The 14,670-nt window shown below is 37.5% G+C and overlaps 1 protein-coding gene across 1 annotated transcript in view; it reads left to right on the top strand.

The window, feature by feature from the left end:
* The window catches only part of COG7 (component of oligomeric golgi complex 7), a 70,577-nt gene that overhangs the window by 27,949 nt on the left and 27,958 nt on the right, over positions 1-14,670 (top strand). Inside the window, 4 exon segments of the mRNA XM_043976024.1 lie at positions 513-681; positions 5,723-5,805; positions 6,804-6,926; positions 13,364-13,562. Of these exon segments, the coding sequence (XP_043831959.1) occupies positions 513-681; positions 5,723-5,805; positions 6,804-6,926; positions 13,364-13,562 (574 nt within the window).

Below are 14,670 nucleotides of genomic sequence, written 5' to 3' on the forward strand. Positions count from 1 at the left end.
TTGTCCTGACATTGGAACCTACAAGCATAAAAGTGTTTTCTTGGGAAAGCCCAAATAAAAGCCTTTAGGGAGAGCAAGCTGTCTCTTCCCATATCACTACCTGTTCCATGATAAGTGTAGGCGAGGCTGAATTTTAATACCTGTAAGAACCGTATTTGATTTGATTCTTGATTATATGTATATGACAGAGGAGACATTTGAAATTGCTTTATCCTTTGTGATATTCATTTTTGTCTTTGTCTACTGAGCACAGTGCCTTCTATGTAGCTGACATTTAACATAGGATAGAAATGATAATATTAAATATTGTTTAAATTAGGCACTATCTACTATGATTTTTTAAAAAATCTCATTTCCCGCCTGGATCATTTCTCTTGAATGTTTACACACTCTATAGACGATGCTGACTTCTTTGATTTAGATGTAATTATGTAGCTTGAAGTTTGTGATTTTTGAGAACATAAGTTTTTATTAATGCATATCCCATGCACTGTCTTCTGATTTTGTTAAAGGATGTGGCTGTGATTTCCGCTAAATTAACCAGTATGCAGAACAGTTTGGCCATGCTTGTAGATACACCAGATTACTCTGATAAATGTGTGCACCTTGAGGCACTGAAGAACAGGCTTGAGGCCATGGCCAGTCCACAGATAGTGGCTACATTCAATTCTCAGTCCATAGGTGAGTGCAAGTCTTTTCTGTCTTTATGCACATTTCTTCCCAAAGCAAAGGCATCCTGCCTGCCTGGCTGATCATTACTGAGAATGTTGCCAACCTGGATTAGGATCATGGGACCCATAGATTTAAAACCTGAAGGGATTGGCCCCCTTGTGTGTGCGTTGTTTGGGTTTTTTTTGGGGGGGATAGGGGTGGGTGAGGCAATTGGGATTAAGTGACTTCCCCAGGGTCACACAACTAGTAAGTGTCAAGTGTCTGAGGCCGGATTTGAATTCAGGTCCTCTTGACTCCAGGGCTGGTGTTCTATCCACCGCACCACCTAGCTGTCCCAGCCCCCTTGTTTTTCAGAAGATGAGACAACTGAAGTGATTGGCCCAGGGCAGAGTGCTCACCTCACTAAGGTGAGTGCATTGGAGATGCTCAAAACTGCCTGGAAGGCCAGCCACCCTCCCACTTTTTCCCCCTGCACTGTAAAGGTCAGTTATACAAAGGTCAGTTTTTCTATTTGACCTATGAATGTGGATGTCCCGCACATATCTGTCCTCTGCTTTATCCCCGCTCCCTTCTCTTTGTTATACTCTCTCCTTTGGCAATTTTGTCCATTCTCATGGATTAATTTATTGCTTCTGTATAGTGATTTGAGGAAGTAGAGGTCCCCACCTCTATATGTTTATGCTTACTCTTTCCCCTGAATTCCAGTCTGACTGTCTGCTGTATAGGTTTCCCACCAGCACCTTATACTTTACAGATCCAAAATTGAACTTAGCAGAGTCTTCACTGAACTGATTCCTTCTCTCAGATTTCTCCTTTATGTTCTTGATGCTCAGGTTTGAAGTCTCATAGTTGTCTTTGACTCTTCCCTCTTTCTTATTGCCCACATCCATTCAGTTACCAAGTTCTGTCAGTTCTACCACATTTAATATTCCTTTCTTTATTCATAGGATCAAAGGGTCAGAGATTTAAATCTGGAAGGGATATTAGAGGCCTTAAGGCCCAAACCTTCATTTTATACAAGAGAAAACTGAGACACAGAGTAATTTACTCACGGTCTCACATCCATTAAGTGTCTAGGGCAGAATTTGAACCTATGTCTTCCTGACTCCAAGCCCGGTGCCCTAACCATGATGCCACACTGCCTTGCATTAAAAATAAGATATTCATTAAACGTTTTTCATCCCCTTCTTGATACTGTCACCACCCTCTTTCAGGTTCTCATTAGTTTTTGCCTAGGCTCTAATAATAGCCTTGTAACTGGCTCCTTGTTCTCAGTTCTTCCCTCTCTAATACATCAATCATCCTTTTCATAGTTGCCCCAAAAATCTTGCTAAGGCAAATGTCTGATGGTGTCACTATTCTGCTCAAAAACCTTCAGTGGCTCCGTGGTGTTTATAGGGGACATATAAAATTCTCTTAGCCTTTAAAGCCCTGTCTAGTCTTATTTCACATTACTACCTTCCTCACTCTACATTCTATTCAAACTAGACTGTGAACCACTTCCAGAATCACTGGCTGCCTGATTTCACCTCAGTGAAATCTCTCATATATACATACATGTGTGTGTATATATATGTATATGTATGTATTTATACATATGTACACACACACACATATATATATCTTATTATTTGTGATTTAGAGGAGTCAAAACATGCCACCCTTGCATGTAAACAGTCTCTAATACCTAATCAGATTAAAACGTAGTTCCTGTCATATTTTAAGGTGTTAATATATTAATAAGAAAAAATAAAAAATACACACACATGCATATGGTTTTCTAAGTCAATATGTGATTCACAGTAATCCTTATGTCCTGTTTAATGGTGCACATTTATATTTGGGTTTGATACCATTGATTTTAGTGCATTTTTTCTCATGGTTATTATTAGCTTGCTTTTCTTCTTTTGAGAACTAACTTTCCTTTCCTTTAACTGTTTTCTATTAGGGAAAGACTTGTTCTTATATGTTTGAATCAGTTCCATATATATTTTGGATATCAGACCTTTATCTGAGAAATTTGCCCAGCGGTGCCCCCCCACCCCCCCTCCCGCCACGTTACTCCTTCTCTTCTCATTTTAACTGCATTGATTTTATTTGCGCAAAACCTTTTCAACTTTATATGATCAAAGTTGGCCATTTTATTTCCTCTAATGCTCCTTACCCCTGTTTTAATTAAGAATTTTACCTCTATTTAGAGTTCTGAAAGCTATTTCTTTCCAATTGAATTCAATTTAGAAGGACTGCTAGGTAACAACATTTAGTAGGATTACCTTGGAACTGATTAATGCCAGCAGGTGGTGCTATACACCAGGGATATACTTGTAGCATCTTTTAACAATTTAATAATATGTTGGAAAGCAGCTGTCATATTTCCTCATTTCATTTGCTGTACATGAAATAAATGAGAACCATCTTAAAATAGGATGGGAAGATTGGTACTTAGAGTGTGTGCTCTGTCTGGAATAGTGATATTTACAACATGATTATTATTGGTGAGAACAGGAAAATGTAGAGGATACAGGTTTTTTTAAAAAAATTCTGTTGATATTGGCAGTTTCACAGAATGGGGAGGCTTTAACCAGAAGCTGAATTTCCCAAGGGAGAACTTTCAAAGTTACTATTGATCATCAATGTTATTTAAAATTTTCTCTAAGTTTTATAATAAGCTAGTTGACATATAGAACCTACAGTGTTCCTGCTAGAGTGGAATCTTAACATTTTAGAACTGGAAGAAAGCTTAGGGACCATTTAGTGTAATTTTAAAATTTATATATGAGGAAGCTGAGAACCAGAGAGAATTATATGATTTTGTAAAGGTTACAACTAGAATCCAGGTTTCTGTGACTTCCAGTCTTTCGTCCTCTATATATTACACTATGCTATGTATGTTATAAAGGGAGATTGTGGACTTTTCAAGGTTGTATTTGGATCAAATTTAACAATCCTCCCTGTGCTCTCTCTCTCCTCCCCTTCTCTACATCTCCCCTGCTCTTTTTGTTTTTTGATGAGGCAATTGAGGTTAAGTGACCTGCCCAGGGTCACACAGCTAGTAAGTGTCAAGTGTCTGAGGCCGGATTTGAACTCAGGTCCTCCTGAATCCAGGGCCAGTGCTCTATCCACTGCGCCACCTAGCTGCCCCTCCCTTCTCTACATCTCAAGACCCTTGACTTCATTCCACATTCTATCTCCTTTATTCAATTTCTGAATAATGAAGTGACCCTTTTCCTTTCTAAAGCAAACCCCTATCTTTAGCCACCCCTCCCTAAAATTTAGTTTCTTCCTACTTACTTGTCCTTCCCTGATACCTACAGATATGCCCCTTTCCCCCATCCTTAAAAAAGATAAGGCTTGATTAGATTTTATCATACTCTCAATATTGTGTCTTTCCTCCTAAACTCCTAGAAAAAGCTGTTTGTACTAATTTGAATTCTGGTTTCTGACCTCTTCGCTCATTTAAAAATGCTTCCTCTACAGTTAATACTAATCTCTTAATTGCCAGATCTGATGATCTTTTCTTAGTCATCTTTTTGTATCTTCCTGTAGCATTTACAGTTGATCACCCCCTTCCCCTGGATACTCTATCTTCCCTGGGCTTTTTTTTTTTTTTGATGCTATTATATGCTGGTTGTCTTCCTATCTGTCTGATTGTTTCTTCTCAGTCCCCTTTGATGATTTGTCTCATCCATATAATGCCTTGAAAACTGTATATGTACCACATGTCTTGTGGTACATGTCTTGTACCCTCTTTGTTCAATGATCATCTGATTATATTAAGTTCTAGAATATCGTAGAGCCTCCTAAATGAAATCCATGACAGATCCATAGATCTCTATATGACAGATCATAGACTGTCTACCTTGCTGCATATTTGTAGCCTGGACAATGGTTATTCTTCATCACTTTGCCTTTAGGTTGAATCCTAAGTAGTATGGATTTCATTTACAGTGTTCTAGAGCTACAGGTAATCATCACAGTGTCATTTACAAATGAACAGCTAGAGGACCTCACCATCTCTAGGGAATCCCTCATCCATTGAAACTTCTCTGGACATCCTTTGTGACAGTGGCAAATAACTTTGGCTAACATGTCTCCGTGATTTCTGTTTTGTTTGCTATTAACAATCAGAGGATCATTGAACAAAGTTGTCTCTTTTCTTTCATCTATAAATAAATCTTTAATGATCTTAACCTATGCATGAGAACATCGCATTGGAGGAAAGCTTTTAAAACTGCATTTTGCTTAAAAGAATCAAATGTCCAGTACTCAACATGGTGGGATCCTGTCTTCTCCGTACTTTTCAATTAGTTGTGTACCTACAAAGATGTGGTCTGCTGTAAAATATTTAGTATTAAAAACTGTCTCCATTTCATATTTTCAGCAACAATGTCCTTGATTTGTGTATAAATTATTTTCATAAGGATTTGTAGAGATGAGAGAGTAAAGCATATTGGATTGGTAATTAGTGATATCTTTTCTTTTGGGGGTAGTAATAATATTGATTTATTGTACCTGCCAATGTAATTCATTTCCATAGAATTGATATAGTTTGTTCCAATAAAATGTAACATTGCTCTTTTTTTTTTTTTTTGGTGGAGCAATGAGGGTTAAGTGACTTGCCCAGGGTCACTAACATTGCTCTTTGAAAGCAGTGACTGGCATATGATTGTTTAATAAATATTTATTGATGGGTATAGTAGCCATAGCTATATATTGTGTATACTCTAATTATATAAGTAGTTGTTTTTCAGTTGCCTTTTGCATATTGATCATTTTCATTACTATTATTACTAATAATAACAATAGCTATAGGTGCATAGATTTAGAGCTGGAAGAAACAAACCTTAAAGGTTATCTTGTCCAACTTCTTCACTTTATGATTATACTAAATCCGTTTATTCATAAGCAGGGTGAGAACTTCAGATTATTAATTTATCTCTTTAGGCCTATATTGAGGAATGGTAAATTCTTTTTATATTGAATTATATCTATAGTAGGACACCTAGTAACTCTTCTGTGTATGTTTGCTTCATATTTTTTGCTATTTCAGATCAGGCCAAAGTATTTGTGAAAGTTTTTACAGAAATTGACCGGATGCCCCAACTTCTTGCCTATTATTTCAAATGCCACAAGGTAAGAGATTGTTGGATAACTATGATTATGTAATGACTATCACATTTTGGTGCAGTGGAAAGAATTCTGGATTAGAGTTAGAAGACTTGAGTTCTGGTCTTAGTTCAGCTTCTTACTAGATATGTGTCTGTGGACAAGTCATTTGATCTGAGTTTTCTCATATGTAAAATGGAGATATCATCATCTTCCTCCTCCTCATCGTCCTCATTGTCATTATCATTATCACCTCACAATATTATCATGAGGATTAAAAGAGACTAGGTGTGTAAGGTGCTTTGTAAATGTAAAATTCTATATAGACATGAGTTGTTACTATATGAAATTATAAATCTCCATCCTTTTTTTGGAATTTTTTTCTTTAGATTTTCCTATCCAGTAGGGGGTGCTCTAGGCCTAGACTTTCAATTGGTTGCGTTTTAAATCATCTTCCATTTAAAATTTCTTAACTAAATATATGATGGGATATTGGCAAAAACATTCCTAAAGGAGTTAATGAGTTGATGTGTCAGAGACAAAATAGTTTGATCTATCCCCTTCATCTACTTGAAAACGTGTTTGTTTTTTTTTTTCTGTTTTTTGTATTCTCCAATTGTAGTTGCTTCCCTAAACTTCATTACTTAATATAATTGGAATTTGGTAAATATTTTGGTATTGAAATTCGATATCAAAAAAATTTGAAAGTTGTTAGCTATAACCCTAATCCCTTCAAATCCTATCCTCAAGTGGCTTTTAAGGATTAGTATTTAAAGTATTAGGACATGGAACTTTCAAGACTTTTAGTAATTGGGAATCATTTTGTGTGTGTGTGTGTGTGTGTGTTTCTATATAAGCTGATAAATGTACAGGAATACTTTTTCTCTGTGGTATTGTTTCAGAGAATGCCACAGAATGGTAAGTCCTTTTTTTCTGCCAGTCAGAGAATGCCGCAGAATGGTTCCTTTTTCCTGCCAGGAGGGAAAAGCTAACCCATTAAAATATCCTTGGTTTCTCCTTTAAAGGCACAGCTTTTGACATCCTGGCAGGAGCTTTGCCAGAGTGACCTACCTTTAGACCGACAACTGACTGAATTCTATGACACTTTGCTTGGGGCCTGGCACACCCAACTCCAGTGGTCTATGCAGGTAAGTATCTATGAAGGGAAAACAGAAGAAGATCAAGGCTACTTGAGAGGGGTATCCTCACATTTAGTTTCCAAAAAAGTCTCAGAAATCAGTCAGTCTCCTTGGAGAGTTAAGCCATTTACTATCGCCAAGGGAGTTAAAAGATCAGCTTAGAAATTCATGTCTGTAGTGCTGTTTGGTTGCTATTAAATTTTTTTTTCCCCATTTTTTGGGGGGGAGGGGAGCAATGAGGGTTAAGTGACTTGTCCAGGGTCACACAGCTAGTGTCAAGTGTCTGAGGCCGGATTTGAACTCAGGTCCTTCTGTGGTAAAAAGTTTTAACAGTCGGTTAGATAATGGAGAGACGCCAGTTTTTTTTAGGACCACCCTTTTGGGGAGGAGACCAACAGCATGAGCTATGCACACCAGTCCGCCTGCAATGCAGGCCAGATTGCCTGCTGAGCACTCGATTTCCAGGGTGCGAGCTTAAAAGGCAAGGAGAGAACGGAAGTGGGGCCTTTTTTTCCTGCTCTGCTGGTCTCCTGGCTGCGCTGCACAGACAGACGTGGCCTGGAGTTTGACTCGGCCCGGCTCTCGGTTAACAGCATGCGCTTGACTCGGTCTCTCTCCCCAAAGGTGGCCTTCAGTTTTTGGTGAGTTTTATACAGAATATAGACTAAGCCTAGACTTAAGACAATTTGTATTGTATTTCTACTTTCCTTTCCTTCTAGTCAACATTACCTTGTGACTACCATACAATAAAAGCTCTATCTAGAAAACCAGAAGCTTCTTCCATTTACTAGTCTGGGAGATAAATTAAGGGAAAGGTTAAGTAGGGTAGATTTATGATCTAATATTCAATTTTAATCTCACACTTCTGAATCCAGGGCCAGTACTTTATCTACTGTGCCACCTAGCTGCCCCCGCTGTTAAAATTTTAATTTTCACTTTTATCTGTTTAGAATCTAATGTGATGTGTTGTACTTTGTTTAGTTAGAGAGCATGTAAAATTCCTGAATGTCATTCTTCTGACCTAAAAGCAAGAGGAACTCAATCAGGTAGTGTTTGACTGCTGTTTTGTATATTTACTATGGAGTAACATTCTATTGTCTGGAAATTTCCTACATTATCAATATAGCCGCAAATAGTAGAAAAAATTTATTTAAATGTACTATGAAATTGACCTTTGTTGAAGGGTGGGGGTGGGAGGGAGAGTTGAGGGTTATGTATTTCAACTTAAGACAATCTAAAGTTGCTTTTCCCTAAACCTTTAGTTTTTAAAGCCATGAAGAATGACCATTCTCTTCACTGGAAACTTTTAAGATGCAGGATATTTTTGTCATGGGCAGCTCAGTGGTACAGTGGATAGAGTGCTGGACCTAGAGTCAAGAAGTCTCATTTTCTTGAGTTCAAAGCTGGTCTCAGACACTTACTAGATGTGTGACCCTGGACAAGTTACTTAACCCTGTTTGCCTCAGTTTCTTCATCTATAAAAGGAGCTGGAGAAGGAAATGACAAACCACTCCAATATTTCTGCCAAGAAAATCCCAAGTGGGGTCACAAAGAGTCAGGCATGACTGAAAAACAATGAATATCCTAGTCATACACGAGGAAAAACTGACCCTACTTTACTTCAGTGTCTTGCAAGGCCTGTTTAAAACATAGCTATTTTTTTCTAATTAGTTATGAATCATTCTTCAGGTGTTCAGTCATTCATTGGTATGTGCTGTACAAAAGGCTAACATTTTTTAAAAAGAGCTCACTGTACACAATAATGTCATTCACTTATATTGAAGGACTTTTCCCTACATCAAGCCCCTTTTCTTTGTGTTAGACCAAGGCATTCTTGTGTATGGTTTTTTAAAAAAATTGTGGGTACATATCAGTTTTCACTTGGATATCACACTACATTGATCCTATGCACACTTACTTATGCCACTCCACCCCTTCTACTACTTCCTGTATTACTAGAATAAAAACACCAGCTCTACTTGTATCCAGATAAACTTAAACAGCTCCCACTTATATAAATGCCTGTAACAGTCAAAGAAAAGGGAAGGAAAGCACATAGTAAAAAGCAATGTTTTCATTCCTTGTGTCAATTGAAGATGAGTAGAATTTAGAAGAAGCACTGAAAGGAACAAGGAGAAATGCATTTATATCTCCAGTTTTTAAAATGTACTATTTAGATATCTTTATAACCATGTTGATGAACTTAATGTAATTTGAGAAACTTTTTATTTTGTTGTGGTCAAATTCAAATAGAAACCGGGGTCACTAAGCTGTACATAAGGGCCACATATTAAGTCAAGTCAATAAAGGCAGTAAGCATTTATTAAGCACCTACTAATTGCCAGGCACTTTGCTAAGCACTAGATACACAAAACCAGAAAAAGACAGTTCTTGTCCTCAAGGAGCTTATGTAATGAGAGGAGACAGCATGCAAAAGGAAGCTGAGAAGGTGAGGGAGGTGGTATCTAACACTGAGGCATGATAGAGAAATCAACCAAAGTCCCAAAGTAGTTCATCCAGGTTAGAGATGAGAGGATGTCTGAGCTGAGCTCTCTCCTTAAATGGAGATTTGGGGTTCATGGCCCAAGAGGCAGAAGGTTAGTGATGAGTATGCTAAGATTTTACAGGATGATGAAGTTATCCCAAGAAAGAGCTTCCTAGGGCATGGTGAAGAAGTCAGTCAGAGAAGTCCCAAAGTATTAGAGCCAGGTGAGAGATGAGGAGGTATATTAACTTTGAAAACCACATGAATATTCTTTGTTGTTCATTTGTTGTCTCTTTCCTATTGTATTTTTCTCCATTTTGTTAAATATTTCCCAGTTACATCTTAACTTAGTTCCATGGCACTTGGGAATGTTGTTTGATATTTCTCATCTAGAGCAGTTGCCTATTAATTTGATTATATCTATCAATGTGCTAAAAACTCTGAGAATGTAAAATGTGGTTATTGAAGCATAAGTGGAAATAATGATGAAAGTTCATTACCACTCATATTACCTAACAAGAGTTCCAGAACAGAAGAAAGTTAATTAGTAGTCTTTACAACTCTGTTTCTTCTGACTAATTATCCCTTTGAAATAGCTGGTCACCCACTTCCCCCAACCATTTAAATGTATTTAAAGGATGAAAACAAGGTAGACATGCCTTTTCTGTTTAAGCTGTCATCAGGATTAACATAAAGAAACGGCTTTCTGATTTTTGGTCAGAGTCACTTTCAGATACTGTACTCTTGTGTTTTTTCTCTATTTTTTCTTTCAGTATGATGCCTTTTTTGACTTTAATCAGGCTGTGGAATAGACACTATCTTCTCAGAATTTTCATTCCTTACAAGGAAAAGTGGCTAGTGCCCTTCATCCATTAAAAACCTTTATTGTTAGGGCAGGTAGGTGGCGCAGTGAATAGAGTACCGGCCCTGGAGTCAGGAGGACCTGAGTTCAAATCTGACCTCAGACACTTAACACTTACTAGCTGTGTGACCCTGGGCAAGTCACTTAACCCCAATTGCCTTACAAAAAAAGAAAAGAAAAAAACCCTTTATTGTTAAACTTCACTGACTGCCCCCAGCAGTTACATCTGGTGATGTGATCCTAGTTGATATGAGTAGATTTTCATTTCAGCTATCTTCTAAAGGATAACTTTAGGCATAAATTTGAAAGTTATATGCCTTAAGACTTTCCTTAACTACTAATAATGCTTGTCAGTAACGGTTATTCTCAAAGAGAGAACATTGTATAGTCTTATCTGATTGTCTCAACCATAACAAAGTCGTCATTCTATTTCATGGTTTTTTTATTTAGAAACTATAGACCTTCTATGTTATAAATACTGGGAGAAAAGTAGCTATCATTTTATGTGAACATATAAATAGAAAGAATAAAGAAAAGTAAAGGGAAGTAAAACTAGTCATTCTAGAGCATAAAAGCACTCAAGGAAATCTAGAATTAAGATCATCAGATGGTAAGTACAGATAGTTAATACAGGAAGAAAGATGAAAAATGAAAATATCCTTAAGTACAGGAAAGGGTGTTATTGTCCTATATCTAATTCATTAATTAAGGATTTATTGATACCTGCTATTGGAATTATAGGAGAAATATTATAGTCCTGGTACTCCAGGAGTTTTTCTCCCCTGACTGGGGAGAGAATACATGAATACATGTAACTAGTAGCCATGCAAGTGAATCTGTCATTTAACTTCCTACTAGACTTAATCAGTGTGCATTTATTAAATGCCTACTATGTACCAGCCATTTTGTGAGGAGTTGGGGGTACAAAGATAAAAATGAAATAGTCCTTAACCTCAAGGAATTTACATTCTAGACAGGGAGACTGTGATCTCACTGTTATGGGAAATCTGGTGAGAAAAATACTTCTAATATATTCTCTATTCTGTATAGAAAGTTGTATTCTATTAATATAGCTCTGCATCTTCTCTGTAAGTCACAGTTATAAAGCTGCCTGGAGCACCAAAGGGTTAAATGATTTACCCAGGGTTACATGGCATTTCTGGCTCTGAGGCTGGTTCTTCATTCATTATGCCACTAGTCTCTCTTATATGTGTGTGTAAATATATATGAAAAAGATCTGGAATAAATATAAGGCAACCTTCTTTTCTTTTTTTCTTTTCTTCTAACAGTTGGAGAGACAATAATTTCCACGAAGGCAGGGGAAATGGCTTACCTAAATCTTCCACTGCTGAGTTATTGCTTTGTAGACAAGAGGTGCTTAATAAATGTTTGTTGAATGCTTAACTGAAAAATTGAATCATACAGAACATAAATACAGAGGCGTATGAAAGAAAGAGGAAATAATTTTGGAATAGAATAGTGAGAGAAATTCTTATAGAAGTAGTAGGGCTTGGCCTGAAGGGTAGGATGTAGATAGGTGGAGATAAGCAAAGTGGCAAGAGAGTACTTACAGATAGAGGATTGGAGTTGGAAATAAATATGGCATGTTTAGATAGTGAGGATATTGGTCTGGCTGAAGTATAGGGTTTATATCGGAGTAGATAGGTAGAAAGGGACCAGATGAAACAAAGCCTTGAAAGCCAGATGTGGAAGAGACAATAGATTGTTTTGTGCAATAATCAGATTGATGTGTTAAGAGGATTTTAGTTTGGGATGGATTCATAAAGGAGATACTAGAGAAAGGTATATCCATTAGGAAGCTGTTGTATTCAAAGTAGAGTGATCATCCCTCTGGATTGTGTAGCAGTGGGAATGGAGAAAGGGCCTCATGGGCCAAGAGATACTTTGAGTGAAGAATCAACAAGTCTTGAAAGCAGATTAGGTATAGGGCATGAAGTAAATGAAAACTTCAAAGATAACAAGTTTCAAAATGGGGGCAGCTAGGTGGCGCAGTGGATAGAGCACTGGCTCTGGAGTCAGGAGTACCTGAGTTCAAATCCGGCCTCAGACACATAACACTTACTAGCTGTGTGACCCTGGGCAAGTCACTTAACCCCAATTGCCTCACTAAAAAAAAAAAGAAAAGGTTTCAAAATGTGGTATAATAGATGGAAATGTGGACCTTGAGAGTTGAGTCATGATTGAGAGACAGGGAAATGATTATTTCACTTTTGGATGTGTTGAGTTCAAGGTTGTAGTTGATATCCTGTAGACAGGGGAAAATATGGGACTATAGCTTAGGTGAAATACTGGGGCTAGAAATGCAAATTTGAGAATCATCAGCAATTTATCCATTTGGTAAGCCATTCTATTGTTATTCAGATTTGTTTTATTTCCTTCCCACTCATTTTCTTTCAGACTATAAATAAGAAGACCCAAATTCAATCTAGCAATCAGATTTGTAGTTTATCATTTGTGGTTAAAGTATCTTTTTATGGAGATTTTTAAAGAAAATGTAGAATTTTGACATATGGATTGGGTTGCTGATTTTTTTACTCTTTCTTTCTTATCTTTAAAAAATACTGTTATATGAGAGCTCTCTGTGAGGGAGAGGGGAATGGATACTGGAAAAAACCTATGAGGATATGAAAAAAGATCAGTAAAAATGTATTAAAGTAATATAGAAAACCATCCGTCTTGAATATATCAGAAAGTAGCTGGCTATACTGGGCCCTTTTGAAATTGCTTTCAGCTTTGAGTCAGTGCATGATTATTCCTTAACACTAGTTCTTTTGTATATGTATATATATATATAAATATATATATATATATATATATATACATATATATATATATAGTATATATATATATATGCACATATTTTAAGTGAGGCAATTGGGGTTAAGTGACTTGCCCAGGGTCACACAGCTAGTAAGTGTTAAGTGTCTGAGGTTGGATTTGAACTCAGGTCCTCCTGACTCCAGGGCCGGTGCTCTATCCACTGTGCCACCTAGCTGTCCCCAATGGCTACAATTTTAAGCCACTTGTACTTATTGGGATAGAGGGCTTTTTTATGAAACTAGTATATTTCTTTCACAGGTCTTCAAGAACCCGCATGAGGTGGTGACTGTGCTTCTGATTCAGACGTTGAATGCTTTGGTACCCTCTCTGCCAGTCTGCCTAGATTCTGGAGTAGAGAGAGCAGGGCCTGACACAAGGCTCACAAAGCTCCTGGAGCTCTATGACACCACTGCTCACTTTGCCAAGGCCTGGGAAGTAGCGCTTCTCTCACACTCCCGTAAGTAGTTTCACTCCCGCTCTCTTGCAATTGTATGCTCTCTCTCTGTCTCTGTCTCTCTCTCACTCTCACTCTTTCTCCCACTCCTCTCTCCCCCTACTCTCTCTCCACCTCTACGTCTTTCTCCTCTTTCTCTCCCTGCCCCTGCACCCTGCCCCCTTCTTTAATGCCTGTTTCCCTTGTTCTTTTGGAGATTGCAGAGCCTGACTTTGCCTTCTAAGATAACATTTAAGAGAATAGAAGAATCAACATTTCTAGTCTCAATAGGTAATTCATACTTTGGCATAAAAATGTATTGCAGTTTTTAGTCCTTTTTGGGGTATCCATCACTCGGTCGCAACCAAAGGTTAGTTGCATTTTTCTTAACCAAGAAAATCATGTTTGTTTCTCAGTGGCTTTGAGATTAAATGAGTCTAGTAAAGAGAAGAATTGGAAGCATGTGCATCATGTTGCAGGTATATTGTTTCTTCAAATCTTCTTGGGACTTCAGCTAATCTGAACTAAAATTAGACTTGGAAGAAGAAATAGGCTTAGGAGTAAGGAATCTCATCTGACCTCTACAGTGGCACTAGTATCCTTGGAGAAAGCAGAAATCACTTTTAAAGTATCAGCTATGTAAATAGCAAGATATGTATTGTCAACTACCTAGTGAGAGAATCCTCCAGAGCAGGGATGAGAAGCAGTGGCTGATCAGTGGCGATGAAGGCTGTTCATGACTAGGGGTTAGCATGGCTGTAGGATCATAAATGTAAAACCTAGAAGGGTCCTTATGGGTCCCAGTAAGGTTCCCAAATAAGTATGGGCTATGGTGGCCATTCCCCTGTTTATCAGGAGCAGAGAACTCTTCATTCTCTTTTGGGCAAACAGTACATAGTATGTTGTTTTCCTAGTCATTTCTCCATCTATTTTAAAGTATCATAAATTTTTAGTTACATGAACCTTGTGACGCATATTGGTGTCAAATCCGGAATTGCCTAGGTAGACCTTGTTCTGCCATTTGGTTGGTGTGTGTCACTGACTTGGTTTATTTAATAGTTATTCTCTTTAATTACATTTGCTTATAATTGCTTGTACATTCCAGGGGAGTGTTTATTGTTCAGTTTCTGGT

Source organism: Dromiciops gliroides, chromosome 1, assembly GCF_019393635.1.
Source record: "Dromiciops gliroides isolate mDroGli1 chromosome 1, mDroGli1.pri, whole genome shotgun sequence".
Taxonomy (NCBI): domain Eukaryota; kingdom Metazoa; phylum Chordata; class Mammalia; order Microbiotheria; family Microbiotheriidae; genus Dromiciops; species Dromiciops gliroides.